A 14,671-nucleotide genomic window follows, 5' to 3' on the forward strand; every position below is an offset into this window, starting at 1 on the left:
GATTTCTAGTGGAGAAATCGGATGAGACCACCTCAAGGGCAGAACCACCTGAGTCAGTCCTGAACTCCTGACTCATAGGTGGAGGGGAGAAATAGTAGAGCATCTGATGAGATAATGAGTAACCCAGGCGTGAACCGGACAAGGCAAGCTGAAGTCCTGAGAGACCTAGTCAGGTGGCAGTTAACTTACACAGACCTGAGAGTTGGCGATTCCTGCGTCTGGTTCTTGGGGGCAGGTAATCTGTATTCGGTGTGTGTCCAAATGAGTCTTTTAAATGAGAGTAAGAAGTGGAACAGAAGGAGAAGCTAAAACAAGAATTGAAATTGGCGTTGGTTGGCATGGCAGGGTAGCTCATTTGCCGGAGTATTTGCCTAGCATACCGGAAGCTCTGGGTCTGATTCCCAGCCCTGAATAAACTAAGTATGGTGACTTGTGCTTGTAATCCCAGCACTCAGGAGGTGGAGGCGGCAGGAGAATTGTACATTCAAGGACAGACTGGAGAGCTGGCTCTACCTTCAAAGACCAGACTCACTACCAAACTGTCAAGAAATTCAAGGTCATCTTTGAACCAAGGTGTGCCAGGCCAGCCTGGGATACGTGAGACCCTGCCCCTCATCATCAGTCAGTCATCAGTTGGTGTTGATTCTTGGCAAAAATTGACACTATGCATGGCTCTGCAAAGAATTTTTAAGTTTTGCCAACAATTTCTGAGTTAGTGGGAATTACTGCTTTCTCTCCCTGCTTAATAAGGTATTTTTTTTGTTTTGTTTTGTTTTTTTGTGTGTTTTTGTTTGTTTGTTTTCAAGACAAGGCTTCTCCATGTAAGCCCTGGCTGTCCTGGAATCCGCTCTGTAGACCAGGTTGGCCTCAAATTCACAGACATCTGCCTGCCTCTGCCTCCTGAGTGATGGGATTAAAGGTGTGCGCCACCCCTACGCTAAACTAGGAAGATACTCTCGGCTCCCTGATGTTAAATTCTGTTCTCCCCGACCCATGCCTGTCTATGTTTCTCTTGATGCAGATTCTGCGTTTTTCTCCGGTTTCAGTCCTTCTCTGAAAGGAGACTGCTTATCTTAATTCTTGTCACCATCCAGTCGTCTCTGGCCTTGGTGATAAGGACACTGAAAATTTGTCAGTGCTGTTTCTGTTCGGATCCCTGGTGCCACTCAATGCACAGGAGGAGATCAGATCTTATGATGGTCCTGTTGCTGCTTTCGTGACCTAAGAAGGGAAATCAGGAATAGGGATAGTGGGGCAGAAAGATTGTTTTCCACTTTCTTTCTTTCTTTTTTAAAAATAATTTATTTAAATTTATCTTACGTGCATTGGTGTGAAGATGTCAGATCCCCTGGAATTGGAGTTAGAGACAGTTGTGAACTGCCATGTGGGTGCTGGGAATTGAACTCCGGTCCTCTGGATGAGCAGCCAGTGCTTTTAACCTCTGAGCCATCTCTCCAGCCCCATTTTTTTTTTTTTTAATACTCTTTGTTTTGTTTTGTGAGACAGAGTCTCTGTGTTGTTTTGGTGCCTGTCCTGGATCTTACTCTGTAGACCAGGCTGGCCTCGAACTCACAGAGATCCTCCTGCCTCTGCCTCCCAAGTGCTGGGATTAAAGGCGTGCACTACTACTACTACCACCACCACCACCACCACCACCACCACCACCACCACCACCACCACCGCCCGCTTTCCCTTTCTTTTTTTTCCCCCATTCATCTGCTGTTTATTTATTTATTTTTTTCCTTTTATTTTATTTTACAATACCCACTTTCCCTTTCAAACACGTTAGAACACCTCTGTGGGAGACAGGAGGTAGGAGACAGTTTGTAATGTCTTTAACATGGTGCTTCTGCATAATGGCTTAAGATGGCAGCTGTCGGTGTCTGGAAGACTGGTGAGGAAGTACATAGACACCCTGAATAGAGTATTTTTTTTTCCTGTGTTAAAGTGGTTCCTTATGATTGTCCTAATCAGGCCTGAGTGAGGAGACAAGACAGAGCTAGACGATGGAGTTTCGGCAGGTCACAGTTGAGTATAACAGTTCTCCAAAGCCCTTCCTAGCAAAATGGTGCTCCTCATCAGACCATTTTAATCAAAATTTCTGCCAGGAGGGATCCAGGCAGCAGGATGCTATAACCACAGCACAGGTGGCATCATCTGAGAACTGCCTTGGCTGGTGGTTTGGTCACCATGTGACCATTATAGGATACTTATGCCCAGATGGCAGAGACCCCCCCAAAAAACCACCATGGAGACAGAATCCCGTATGTAAAAGCAAAGAGCCTTTATTCAAGCTCAAGCTTAGACCCCCGTGTGTCCGATGCAGCGATAAGATTGGAGAGTGCCTAGCTCAAGCAGGGTGGGGTTTTTATCGTAGTCTAGGTTGGGGGTGAGGGGATTTCCAGCGTTCAGGACCCTGATCGGCTAGGGGAATCTTGGTAAAAGGGAAAGAGTGTGTGCTTAGGCTAAAAGACACCTGGTGATATCTTACAATGGTTGGAATGGAACATCTGGAAATAATGTCAGTTATTTCCCCTTAGATACTGGCCCTCACTGGGTGGGGTCAATGTATGGCTTTTCCTGGGGACTGGGTGGTCTCTGCCAGTAAGCCTGTCATGGCAGCTGTGAGGTCAAGCTGTTTTGCCCCCCCCCACACACACACCTATATGGAAGAACAGGTGTGTGGGCTGCTGCATGTGACATGGTAGGCAGTTACCCAGGGGGGCCAGTTACTTTTTGCCCACTTGACACAAACTAGAGCCATTTGGCAAGAGGGAACCTCCACTGAGACGATGCCTCCACCTGATTAGGCTGTAGACAAGTCTGCGGGGTATTGTGTTTACTCATGGTTGATATGGGAGGGCCAAGCCCCACCGTAGGCAGAGGCATGCCTGGGCAGGTGCTTCCAGGCTGTCTAAGAAAGGAGACTGAGCAAGGCCTGGAGGCAAGCCAGTAAGCATCCTTCCTCCATGGCCTCTGCTTCAGTTCCTGCCCCCGACTTCCTTTCCTGATAGACTGTCAGCTGTAGGCTAAAATAAACCCTTTCCTTCCCAAGTTTTTGGTTAGTATTTTATTACACTAATAGAAAGCAAACTCAGACACACAGTAAAATACCTTCAACAAAGTAAGTAGAGGTACACTCTAAACCCACAACACTAAACACCTAGTCATTTGTTTCCGTGATCAAATGCTGTATACAGTACTGCGTGTATTTTCTGACTGCCGGCAGGGCTGGCTTGTTTAGACCAGCATCGCCACAAACCTGTGAGGAATGCATTGTGCAGAGATGCAGTCCCGGCTAGCACACCTCACTAGGCCATAGGAATTTTCAGCTTTGTTGTGTGATGTTTCCTGGGTCAAGACATAGAAACATCTACCTACCTAAGCGAAAGGGCTCCAGTGGACCAAAGAAAGGAGCCCACTCAACCCCAGCTTGGTGAGCCAATGAGCTTGTTGGGGTTACTTATGGGAGTATGCGTGATTCAAAGGCAGCTGCAACCAGAAAGCCTCCTCCCTAGTAATTATTTACTACTTATACAACCTTAGAGAGGGGCCCTGTGAGCGTCCCTCATCCCTCCATTTAGGAAGTAAATAGGCCTGGTCTTCTGAGAGTCCCCTTGCAGGTGATCAAGAGCTGCTCTTATCCTAGATGGCGATGTCCAACCCAGAGAAAACAGCTTGATCATAACCAGAGAGGGCCACTCTCAAATACTGTGGTCTACGGTTGACAGAAATGAAACGTCTGTATCGTATGATTCTGGTGCCTTGGGTGTTTTAAATACTATGTAGGTATTTTTTTTTTTTTTTTTTTTTTTTTTTGGTTTTTCGAGACAGGGTTTCTCTGTGTAGCTTTGCGCCTTTCCTGAGCTCACTTGTAGCCAGGCTGGCTCGAACTCACAGAGATCCACCTGGCTCTGCCTTCCGAGTGCTGGGATTAAAGGCGTGCGCCACCAACGCCCGGCTCTATGTAGGTATTTTTAATTAAAAAAAAAATCAGCATTTAACAAGAGAAAGATAGGCCTGTAGGGGTGAATCTGAGTCAAAAACAGAACATTTTTCTCTTCCCTCCCTCCCTCCCTTCCTCACTCCCTCTCTCTCTCTCCTCTTCCTTTTCTTTTCTTTCTTTCTTTTCTTTTCTTTCTTTTTTTTTTTTTTTTCAGATGGTCTCACTATGTAGTTCTGGCTGACCCTGAACTCACTCTATAGAGCAGACTGGCCTCGAACTCACGAATACTTGACACCTCTGTGTCAGAAGTGCTGGGACTAGAGGGGTGCGCTACCATGTCCAGCCATTTTCATTTTGGACACAGGGTCTCATTCATTTTGTTAGCCCAGGCTGAACTCTAATGCTTGGCAATCATCTTGCTTCAGTCTCCTGAGGTGTGGGGATTCCAGGCAAACCCCTGAACGTTTTAAAATCCCAAAGGCATTATTTCAGGATTGTTATTCTTTTGAGACGTCATTTGGGCTGGAGAGATGGCTCAGTGGCTAGTAACTTGTTCCAGAGGGCCCAAGTTTGATTCCCTGCACCCACAATGGTGGCTTACAACTACTGCCTGTAACTCCAGCTCCAGGGGATCCAGTGCCTCTGGCCTCCAAGTACCCTTTTACACACACACACACACACACACACACACACACACACACACACACACTTGAAAATAATGAAATAAAAAAAAATTGTATCAAAAACTGGAAGAAAGGACACTTTCTGTTGTTTTGTTTTGACACAGGTTCTCACTATGTATCCTTGACTGGCCTGGAACTTTCTATGTAGACTAGGCTGTCCTCAAACTCAGAGAGACCTGCCTACCTCCAGAGTGCTGGGATTAAAGGCGTGTGACACCACACCCATCTTGCCTTTTTTTTTTCCCCTTACTTCTGGGACTTTTAAGAATCTGGTGATTTGTAGGAAACTGTCAAAAACAAACCAAAGCAGAAATTAAGCAGACTATCTGGTCAGAATGAGTAGTTCCCTCAGGAATGTAATAGTGTGAGGTTAAGTGGAAAAGCAGCAGACACTCGCCTGCACATGACCATGAATATATTGAAACAGAAGTAATGGAAATGTACACAATTCTACTAAAACATTGTGATACCAAAATTATATGCAGGATGGCACATATCTTGAAAACATAACTGTGCTAATAGAAGAAAAATTAAATGCTTTGTAATGTTACTCCTTTGAAAGTTAGGAGTAGAGATTTAAAAATATTACATCTATTTTTTTTTCTTTTTAGATGTATTAACAGTGTATTGCATCACGGGGCAGTGGTGGCACACACCTTTAATCCCAGCACTCAGGAGGCAGAGACAGGCAGACCTCTGAGATCGAGGCCAGCCTGGTCTACAGAGTGAATTCTGGGACAGCTAGGGCTCCACAGAAACCCTGTCTCAAAAAACAAACAAACAAACAAACCAAAAGAAAAAAAAACCCACCCAGTCCTCAAAAATTGATGAAATTTAGAAGTCAGTATCCACAAGTAAATTTGTTTCTAACACAGGGGCTTCTGTTCATTTATTTACTGTTTAGGTCTACTGTCAATGTTCAGTGGCAGGCCTGAGTAATTGCAGCAGAGATCATGTGGCCCACAAAGCTAAAACTATTTACTCTTTGGCCCTCTTTAGAAAATTATTTGACAAAGCCCTAAACACTAGACTCTTTAAGCTGCTCCATGAATGTTCTACCCCAACTTGTCTTTTCAGAGTTGATTCCATCTTTACTTTTCAAAGATATTTACTTCAATTATAAAAAGAAAAATATTCAGGAGGGAAAATTATTGAAAAAAGAAAACACTCCTAATCTTATCTTGTCCCAATCTATCCTCACCAAACTAACGTCTGGTTATATTTTGCTGTATTTTCCTGGGTGCTTAATGTTTTTCCCAGTACAAATGCAATAATACATTGTTTTGTTTGCGGGGGGACAGAGTTTCTTATCTTTTTGTTTTCCTATGTGGAGGACTGAATCCCAGGGCCTCTTACATGCTAGGCAAGTGCTCTACTACTGAACTACACCCCAGCACAAAAAACAATTATTTTTTGTTATTCCCTCAGATAGAGTTTGTCTGTGTATCCCTAGATGTCCTGAGACTTTATAGACTACACTGGTCTTGGACTCAAGAGATCTGCCTGCCTCTGCCTCCCTTATGCTGGGATCAAAGATGTGCCCCTCCATGTCCAGGGACTGGGGTTGTAATTTAAGGATAGAACCGTTGTTTAGCATGTATGAGGCCCTGAATTTGAGCCTTTGCACCACTGGGAAATAATGTGATTTTCACATATCAACACATTTTCTCCCCCCCACCTCTTCTTTGGTGCTGCTGTTGGCTGGAACTCATTATGTGGTCACAAAAGAACCTCCTGCCTATCTCCCAAGCGCTGGGATTGAAAACATGCTTATTCACCATGCCTAGCTACAGTAAGCTTTCTTATCAACTCCCTACAGCTTCAAGGAGTGTGTGACCCGATTTCTGGGAAGAGGGAGGCGGCTAGCAGATCTGTGATGTGTGGATTATAAACTTCCTCTTAACTTGTGATCTCTGCATCTTTTTTTCTCTAGTAAAGATATGTTATTTGCTTGGATGTCTTTGGAAAGGATGCCCAGGCACCTATAGTATGACTTGGGGGAGAAAAATGTTTATACAAACATAGGTCTATACCGGGTGGTGGTGGCACACTTTTTTTTTTTTTAATTTTTTTTATTTTCGAGACAGGGTTTCTCTGTGTAGCTTTGGCACCTTTCCTGAAACTCACTCTGTAGACCAGGCTGGCCTCGAACTCACAGAGATCTTCCTGCCTCTGCCTCCCGAGTGCTGGGATTAAAGACTAGCGCCACCAACATCCAGCAGTGGCACACATCTTTAATTCCAGCATTCAGAGGTAGAGGCAGGTGGATCTCTGTGAGTTTGAGGCCAGCCTGGTCTACAGAGTGAGTTCCAGGACAGACTGCAAAACTACACAGAGAAACCTCGTTTTGGAATAAAAAACAACAACAAATGCAGGTTATAAATAGTTGTCCCTTCTCCCAGGCATTTCTGGAATGATACGTAGTGCTCTTTAGTGTGTGTTGTACATGCACGTGTATGCCTTTTTGCTTGTGTGGGGGGCAGAGCTCATGTATCTTTCTCAATCACCCTCCATCTTACATGGGCAAGGTCTTTCACTTGATCTCAGAACTTGTTGAGTCTGCTAGTCCAGCTAGCCGGCTTGCTTCATGGACGCCTGCTGAGGTTACAGCTGGGCTGCCATGTTGGAATGACAAGCAGGTGATGGGATTTGAACTCCTGTCCTGATTAATCGTACAGCATCCCTCTTCACTACTAAGCCCTCTCTAGTAAGCTTTTAAATTTTTAACAAACATGTACCTTGTTTTAAATCCATCTTTAGCTCTTTGCACCATACGTAACTATAAGTTTTTCATGGACCCACTGATGCTGTTTTTATTTGCATCGCTAACTGAATAGCCAAGCTTATCCCATGGGAGTGAATCAAGGTCCCAAGTGCTCCTGAGGTCAGAGCTGGGGTTGCTCTTCTGCTTCCCGAGTTACTAATCATCTCCTTGTAACCCTGACAATCTGTGACTCTGTTCTAGGTGCATCTTAAAATCGAGATGATGCATTGGGTTACAGATAAAAACACTAGAGAAAAGTAGCCTTTTTACTACAAATTGTCTTTTATTGCCCAAGTTTCTAGACCTCCCGACCTCACTGGGTTGGGGAAGGCAGGATGGAGTTAGGATGTGGATGGCTTCACTCTGGAAGCACTTTCTCCGTTTCTGAACAACTGTTGACGGTTTACGTGTTACCTCACAGAAACCTGAACAAAAAGGACTGGACAGCGGTCATTTGGGTTGAAAAACAACTTGAATTTTTTTCCAGCAAGCCGAGTCCAAGAGGGGCACTATGACTTCACTGTAGGGGCGTTTCTACTCACATTCTCAATTTCACTATTTCATCATTAAAATCCCTCCATCAACAGAAAAACGATTCCGCTCCTTAGACTTAGCCAAACCAAAGCCCCAGCACTCAAAGAGGAATTCACTTGAGCCTCAAGGAACACTCTCGCCTTGAAGCACTTTGCTAAGAACAATTTGCAGGCCTGGTAGGTCAGAACTCTTAATTCTCGCACACTGAAGGCGGGGACCGGTGGACCTCAGTTGAGTTCACGGTTAGCCAGGGCTGCTTAATGAGACAGTGTGTAAATGAATTTTGTTTTGTTTTCCCTATGTAGCTTTTGGAGCCTGTCCTGGATCTCGCTCTGTAGCCCGGGCTGGCTTCGAACTCACAGAGATCCACCTGCCTCTGCCTCCCGAGTGCCGGGATGAAAGGCTTGCGCCGCCGCCACCCGGCGTAAATGAATTTTTCAGAAGTGTATACAATTAAAAAACAAAAACAAAAACGGGTGTTCTGGTAAAGCCTGGGTTTCTTTTAACCTGGTAACCTTCGAGGTAGCCGGGAAAAGCTTCGGATACATCTTTTCGTATCCAAAGACGAGTGACGGAGCGAACGTCGCCAACCATAGCCGCCCTCCCACCCGCCGGAGTCCTCTCGGGGGTCCGGGGGTGGGGTGGGGGGTGGTCCTCGAAAGGGAAACCCCGCCCCACCTGGACTTCCGGCTGGGGCGGACACTTCCGTCCCTTGGCTCCAACCGGGGCGGCCGCCCCGAGCGTCTGGCGCCGCCCCCCGGAAGTGACGCCGGCGCGTTCCTTCCATTTTGTGCAACGCCCGAGCCGCTAAGTGCGTCAGTTGTGGCGAGCCGTAGAGGAGTTGAGGTCGGGGTCTGTAGTCGGGAGGCCGCCAGCTCCGTCGCCGACTGCGGACCTGTCCGGGTCTCAGCCGCCGCAGACCGTGTCCGGTAGGTGAGTGGTGGCTCGCTTTGAGGGCAAGGCTTCTCGGATCGAGGCTTCTTCATGGCCGCGAGTGGCCGGGGCTTCGCTCTGTGCGGAGGACGGCGTCTAGAGAGCGCGAGTTGATTTGAGGTGGGCGCTGGGGCACGTCTCCCTTTGGGGGTCGCTTGAGGGGGACCCGAGGCGGAAGGGCGGGCGTGCCGGGGGGTGGGTGGGTGGGTGGGGGGACGGCGACGACGACGACACAGCGTGGGTAGGGGGAAGCGGCGCTTCTCCGGCCCCGGACGCCGGGGGCCGGCCTGGCCGGGGGGGTCGCCCCCTGGCCGGCAGGCGCGGTGCTCAGGGCCCCGGCTCGCCCGGGCCTGGGGAACCTGGGCTCGGCTGGCTCGCTCGCTCCTCCTCCCCGCCGCAGCCCCGGCCGCCGCCATTTTGTGCAGCGAACGCGCCCGCGGCCGACTGCGCACGCTCGGCGTCGTCGTCGTCGTCGGCGTCGCGCGACCCCGGCTCGTGACGCTCGGGGAGGCCGCGGCGCGTGCGCGGCCGGCGGCGATTGGACGAGGCCCCGCGGAGGGCGGGCCGGCTGCCGCCCGCAGTTCTCGGCGTTTCCTAACTGCGGCAGAGGGGAGGAAGGAGAAGAGAGGAGGAAGGAGGGGGGGAGCACCCCGGGAGCCGGGGACGGAGCGCGCCTGCGTAGTCCGGAAAGGCGGCCTCCGGGCGTTGCGGTCGGCCGTGGCGTGGAACCTGGGAAGAGAGAGAGAGAGGGTCGTTTGAAGAGTTGAGTCCCAATTTGGATTGTGGCCGGGAGGGGCCCGGCACTGTGGTCAGAGTAGTTGGTACACGTTCTTAGGCTCTTGTATGTGCTCCAGCCTGCTTGACTTAGTGTGTTCCCCTGTGCGGTCCATTGAGCTCGTCTCCGTTGATTGACTGTCTCCACAGGAAACACTAGCCGGGCATCATGAGTGGCTGTCGAGTGTTCATCGGGAGACTAAATCCAGCAGCGAGGGAGAAGGATGTGGAAAGATTCTTCAAGGGTTATGGACGGATCAGAGACATTGATCTGAAAAGAGGTTTTGGGTTTGTGGTAAGTTGTTTCGAACTCTGTCAAGAAGTGGGTTGAGGCTAGCCAGGGCTACACAGAGAAGAAACCCTGCCTTGGAAAAACAAAACAAAAGTGGGTAGTCCCGGGTGGTGGTGGTGGTGGTGGAGGCGCAAGCCTTTAATTCCAGCACCGGGAGGCAGAGCCAGGTGGATCTCTGAGTTCGAGGCCAGCCTGGGCTACAGAGGGAGATCCAGGACAGGCTCCAAAAATACACAGAGAAACCTTGTCTCGAAAAACCACACACACACACAAGCAGGTAGAGTATTTGTGATAAGCGATGACTTTAAGCTGATTGAGTTCATGTGTAAATTTTCTCCAGAAAAATGCAGCCTTGAGTCTGTGAGATCTATTAAGAAAGGATTAAAAATAATGGCTGGCTGGAACTCATTCCCAGTCACCTCTTGGTTAGGTTTATATGTATTTGAGTTTAAGGTATATCTCATTCATTCTAACACTTTTCATGATTTTAATACTCTGTAGAATGCATGTCCAAAAGCTCTTTACTGTAATGTCAATTTTTAGGAATTTGAGGACCCCAGGGATGCAGATGATGCTGTTTATGAACTTGATGGAAAAGAACTTTGCAGTGAAAGGTAGGCATGATCAGTTTATAGGTAGTTTATCCAGGATAATAGAGCAAACTGTCTGTGGAGTGTTTAAGTGTGTAGTGTAAGCATGTAATAGGCATTTTCCATCTCTTCATAGAGTTACAATTGAACATGCCCGTGCTCGATCTCGAGGTGGGCGAGGAAGAGGACGATACTCTGACCGTTTTAGTAGTCGAAGACCAAGAAATGATAGACGGTATGTGGTGGGAAAATGGCCTCTAGTGTTTAGGATAGGAACCATTAGCAGCGTATTATTCTGAGACATGTTAGTTCACATACTGAGAACCCAGACGCTTGATGGAGGTGCTTGAATCACTGTTTGGTTGCTTAAACTCGGCAGTAAAATGCTTCATGGTACATAGCATCTGACACTGCTTCTTTCTTCCTCAGAAATGCTCCACCTGTAAGAACAGAAAATCGACTTATAGTTGAGAATTTATCCTCAAGAGTCAGCTGGCAGGTTTGTTGAAATACAGTTTTGAGTTATTTTATTTAATGTGGCATTTAAAATGTTAATGGGTAGTTAATGTTTTATTAATATTAAAACTTTTATCTTAAATTAATGGATTTAATTGAATTATACTTTTAAACTTTAATTAAATGTAACTGGGGGATGTTTCAGATTTTAATATTAGTGATCAAATGTAATTGTTTTGAGGTTATTTTTTTCAATGTTTTTAAAAATCAATTTTAACCAAATATTAAACCCTTTATTTGCCAGCCTATCTGTGTCGTTGGCCTTATGACGAGGAGTGCCTGTGGGTTATCCTAATCGTTGTCTTGGTCACTCTTGGTTGGGCCTGGTTGACTTTGCCAGTCAGCTCCTACAGTGATCAGTTGGCCACCTCTAGATCTGTGTTTGCCGGTCTAGACGTAATCGGTGCACTTACTTGAAGTGCCGGGTTGCAGCGATCCCAGAACGTTGATAACGTGATCTGATCCCTAAGTTGAGAGCTGTCTTCCTGTAACGCTTCCGAATAAGAGGTCCTGGTCGAAAGAGTTGAAAGATACGCAATTAGTTGGTCGTTGGAATCCTGATCGCAGTAAAGTGGTCCTTGGTAACTGCACAAGAGTAAAACATGTCTGCATCGCCAGTAGTCTGCTAATAGGGAGGGCTGTGCGATTAAAGGCTTCCATCGATTGGGTAGTATCCTTCAAGTGGGTGGCGAAGAGCCAGTCGGGCCTATGTCATGAAGGTTTCTCCGACCGCTTAATGGTTTGCTGCTTGACTAGCCTAGGGAAATGTTAATAAAGGTAAAGTAAATTTTTTTAATGACATATGGGGCACAAAATAACTGGTGTCTTGTAAATGTTTTTTTTTTTTTTTTTTTCTTTCATATATATATATATAAAACTACTTTAGTCTTTAAAACATGTACTGTTCCTTTTTGGGTTTTTTGTTGTTTGTTTTGTTTTTTTGTTTGTTTTCCCCCCTTTTGTATTGAGCTCAGTTAAACTAATACTATAATGTTAAAAATCGGGATTTTCCTCTAGCATTTTGCTTAAAAGCAATATGCTATTTGCTTATTTCGTGCCCTGGCATAATTTTTGAACTCTGATAGAATACAAGTGTGGTATACACCATGTTTGTACTTTATCTAACAACTTCTCTTTCAGTAGTCTTGTTTTTATACCATGTGGTTGTTTGTCTGTCACTTTGCCCTTTCTCTCCTTAACATAATTGTCTTGTGTTAAGGATCTCAAAGATTTCATGAGACAAGCTGGGGAAGTAACCTTTGCGGATGCACATCGGCCTAAACTAAATGAAGGGTGAGTATGCACTGGAGTTGAGCCTTTTGCTTACTTTGGCAATTTCATTGTGACATTGCTAAGATCTAAAATATGTATGTACATGCTTGATTGTGGTAGTTTTGCATTTGGCAGTTTTGGGGGACAGGTTTTATCACAAGGGATTGTTGATTTTGTCATTTAGTAGAGACTTGGCATACTGCTACACATTTGACAGTACATGGGGAGACATGCCAGACACAAACAGTTGTCTGCCTCAGAACCGAGCTGTGCTGTGTATATCATCAGCAATAATGGGCAAGCAGGGAATGGACTCAGTGGTTGTCTTGATCTGTGTAGACAGTCTACAAGGCTGTTGGATACATAGGCTTTAAAGGAATTTTTTTCTCTCCCATTTTAGGGTAGTTGAGTTTGCCTCTTATGGTGACTTAAAGAATGCTATTGAAAAGCTTTCTGGAAAGGAAATTAACGGGAGAAAAATCAAATTAATTGAAGGAAGCAAAAGGCACAGGTATTCTTTATTAATATTTTTAAACCAAAAGTTTTACTTAATATTTAGAGCTTTGTCATACAGGTTGATTGTCTTTTCTTCTCTCTTTCCTCCCCATTTTTCTTAGCAGGTCAAGAAGCAGGTCACGATCTCGGACCAGGAGTTCCTCTAGGTCCCGGAGCCGATCTCGTTCCCGTAGGAGCAAGTCTTACAGCCGCTCAAGGAGCAGGAGCCGGAGCCGGAGCAAGTCTCGTTCTGGTAGTAGATCTCCTGTGCCTGAGAAGAGCCAGAAACGTGGTTCTTCAAGTAGATCTAAGTCTCCAGCATCTGTGGATCGCCAGAGGTCCCGATCTCGGTCTAGGTCCAGATCAGTTGACAGTGGCAATTAAACTGTAAATAACTTGCCCTGGGGGCCTTTTTTTTTAAAAAAAAAACAAAACAAATTCCCAAACCATACTTGCTAAAAATTCTGGTAAGTATGTGCTTTTCTGTGGGGGTGGGTTTGGAGGGGGTTGGGCTGGATTTCTTTGTAGATGTGGACCACCAAGGGGATGTTGAAAACTAATTGTATTAAATGTCTTTTGATAAGCCTTCTGCTCACACTTTTGTGACTGTCTGAAGTATATAGTTTGTGTATATTGACAGAGCTCTTTTATAACTAAAGCATTTAATTTTTTGTACTAGAAAAACTTTTGAACATTTTAGTTCATTGTTCAGATACGTTAACTTGATTAGTTTAATTACTCAATTAAACTAATAGCTTTGGACACTTTAAAAGAGCTCTAATTTGCTTGTATATAAAGGCTTAATATGAGTTTTCCTTGTTAGGGTCAGGGTGTCTTCTCACCCATCATTAGCAGCTGTAGACAGACGTTAAAGCAGCTGTTTGTTATTGATAATAAAATATATCAAGTATTATACAATTGCTTTTGGTCTTTTTCTCTCAAGAAGTCCTGTATGGTTTATTATTCTATTCCATTCAGTGTATCCTAAGTTAAAACTACACATGTAAAACCCTGATGTAGTGTGGTATGGGCTTGCGAGTTTATTTTGCTGTTTGAAGCTAGTTAAAGGGGCCAAGTTGAAAACCGACAACTAAGTTGAATGGCAGTTAACCTTATTTCTGTTCCTCCATGCTTTCCAATTGCCACCTGACTTGTATTGCCATCAGGTTACTTACCCTAAGAGCAGAATGGGCAGTGCTTTGATAAACACTAAGATCCAGTGCAGATGTTGTCTTGGCTTCTTGACAGATGTAACACAGTTGGGATTGTCATATTACAATTTCTCAGTGGTTGAGCTTTTAGGGATTTTCATGTGCTGGGCTCAGTTCTGAGAGACAAAACTATATGCATGTATTAGATTTTCGAGACAGGTTACTCTATGTAGCCATGACTGTCCTGGAACTCGCTTTTTGTAGATCAGGCTAGCCTCTGTTTCCAATTACTGGAATTAGCCACCCATCCTCTAGCCCAGTTTTAATAGGTAGTCATTTAGTCTATCTCTGAGAGAGAGCTGCCCTGTAAGTGAGTTTACTTGATGAAAGCCTAGTTGCCAGGTGCTAGCTTGGTAAGTATTTGATAGCAGAACCTAAGTGCTTGATGTTGAGTGAATCCTCAAAACTGCATTACCACCTAGGAAATTTAGGGACTTTTCAAAGGACAAGTTAAGGGGTCAATTGTTAGGATCCAGCATTTCTAGTTCTATTAATACCTCAGGACGAGACGAGCATACTCATTCCTGCCATATGGAATAGAAGTAGGAAAAATGAGCTTGTTTGCTTGTGCAAAGTTTGGTAGTGAGGGCAGGCATTTGGGACTAGGTTTGGGAAAAGATAAGCCTTGTTAGGAAGGCTGGTTACTTGCTAATTCCAGTAA

General features: G+C 45.5%; 1 protein-coding gene across 6 annotated transcripts; it reads left to right on the forward strand.

Annotated features, from left to right (window-relative positions):
* The first annotated feature begins 8,712 nt into the window (after window positions 1-8,712).
* Window positions 8,713-13,714, forward strand: Srsf5 (serine and arginine rich splicing factor 5). 6 transcript variants are annotated; one of them, XM_028876148.2, is made up of 8 exons: window positions 8,713-8,980; window positions 9,785-9,929; window positions 10,470-10,540; window positions 10,653-10,751; window positions 10,946-11,015; window positions 12,252-12,325; window positions 12,705-12,815; window positions 12,925-13,714. In XM_028876148.2, the coding sequence occupies exons 2-8, from the start codon at window positions 9,804-9,806 to the stop codon at window positions 13,181-13,183; spliced, it is 810 nt and encodes a 269-aa protein (XP_028731981.1). In that variant the 5' UTR covers window positions 8,713-8,980; window positions 9,785-9,803; the 3' UTR covers window positions 13,184-13,714. The 6 variants fall into 6 exon arrangements, with proteins under 6 accessions (XP_028731981.1, XP_028731977.1, XP_028731980.1 ...); XM_028876144.2 differs by having other exon boundaries at window positions 8,713-8,860; window positions 12,922-13,714; XM_028876147.2 differs by having other exon boundaries at window positions 8,713-8,860.
* The last annotated feature ends 957 nt before the right edge of the window (window positions 13,715-14,671 follow it).

Source organism: Peromyscus leucopus, chromosome 14, assembly GCF_004664715.2.
Source record: "Peromyscus leucopus breed LL Stock chromosome 14, UCI_PerLeu_2.1, whole genome shotgun sequence".
NCBI lineage: Eukaryota > Metazoa > Chordata > Mammalia > Rodentia > Cricetidae > Peromyscus > Peromyscus leucopus.

What these genes read in the sequence shown, in the direction of transcription:
- Srsf5 (XM_028876144.2), top strand. Translation starts at nt 9,804, where the DNA reads ATGAGTGGCTGTCGAGTGTTCATCGGGAGACTAAATCCAGCAGCGAGG. An exon ending in AAAGAACTTTGCAGTGAAAG is followed by an intron (nt 10,541 to 10,652) that starts GTAGGCATGATC and finishes ATCTCTTCATAG; the next exon opens with AGTTACAATTGAACATGCCC. An exon ending in CGGCCTAAACTAAATGAAGG is followed by an intron (nt 12,326 to 12,704) that starts GTGAGTATGCAC and finishes CTCCCATTTTAG; the next exon opens with GGTAGTTGAGTTTGCCTCTT.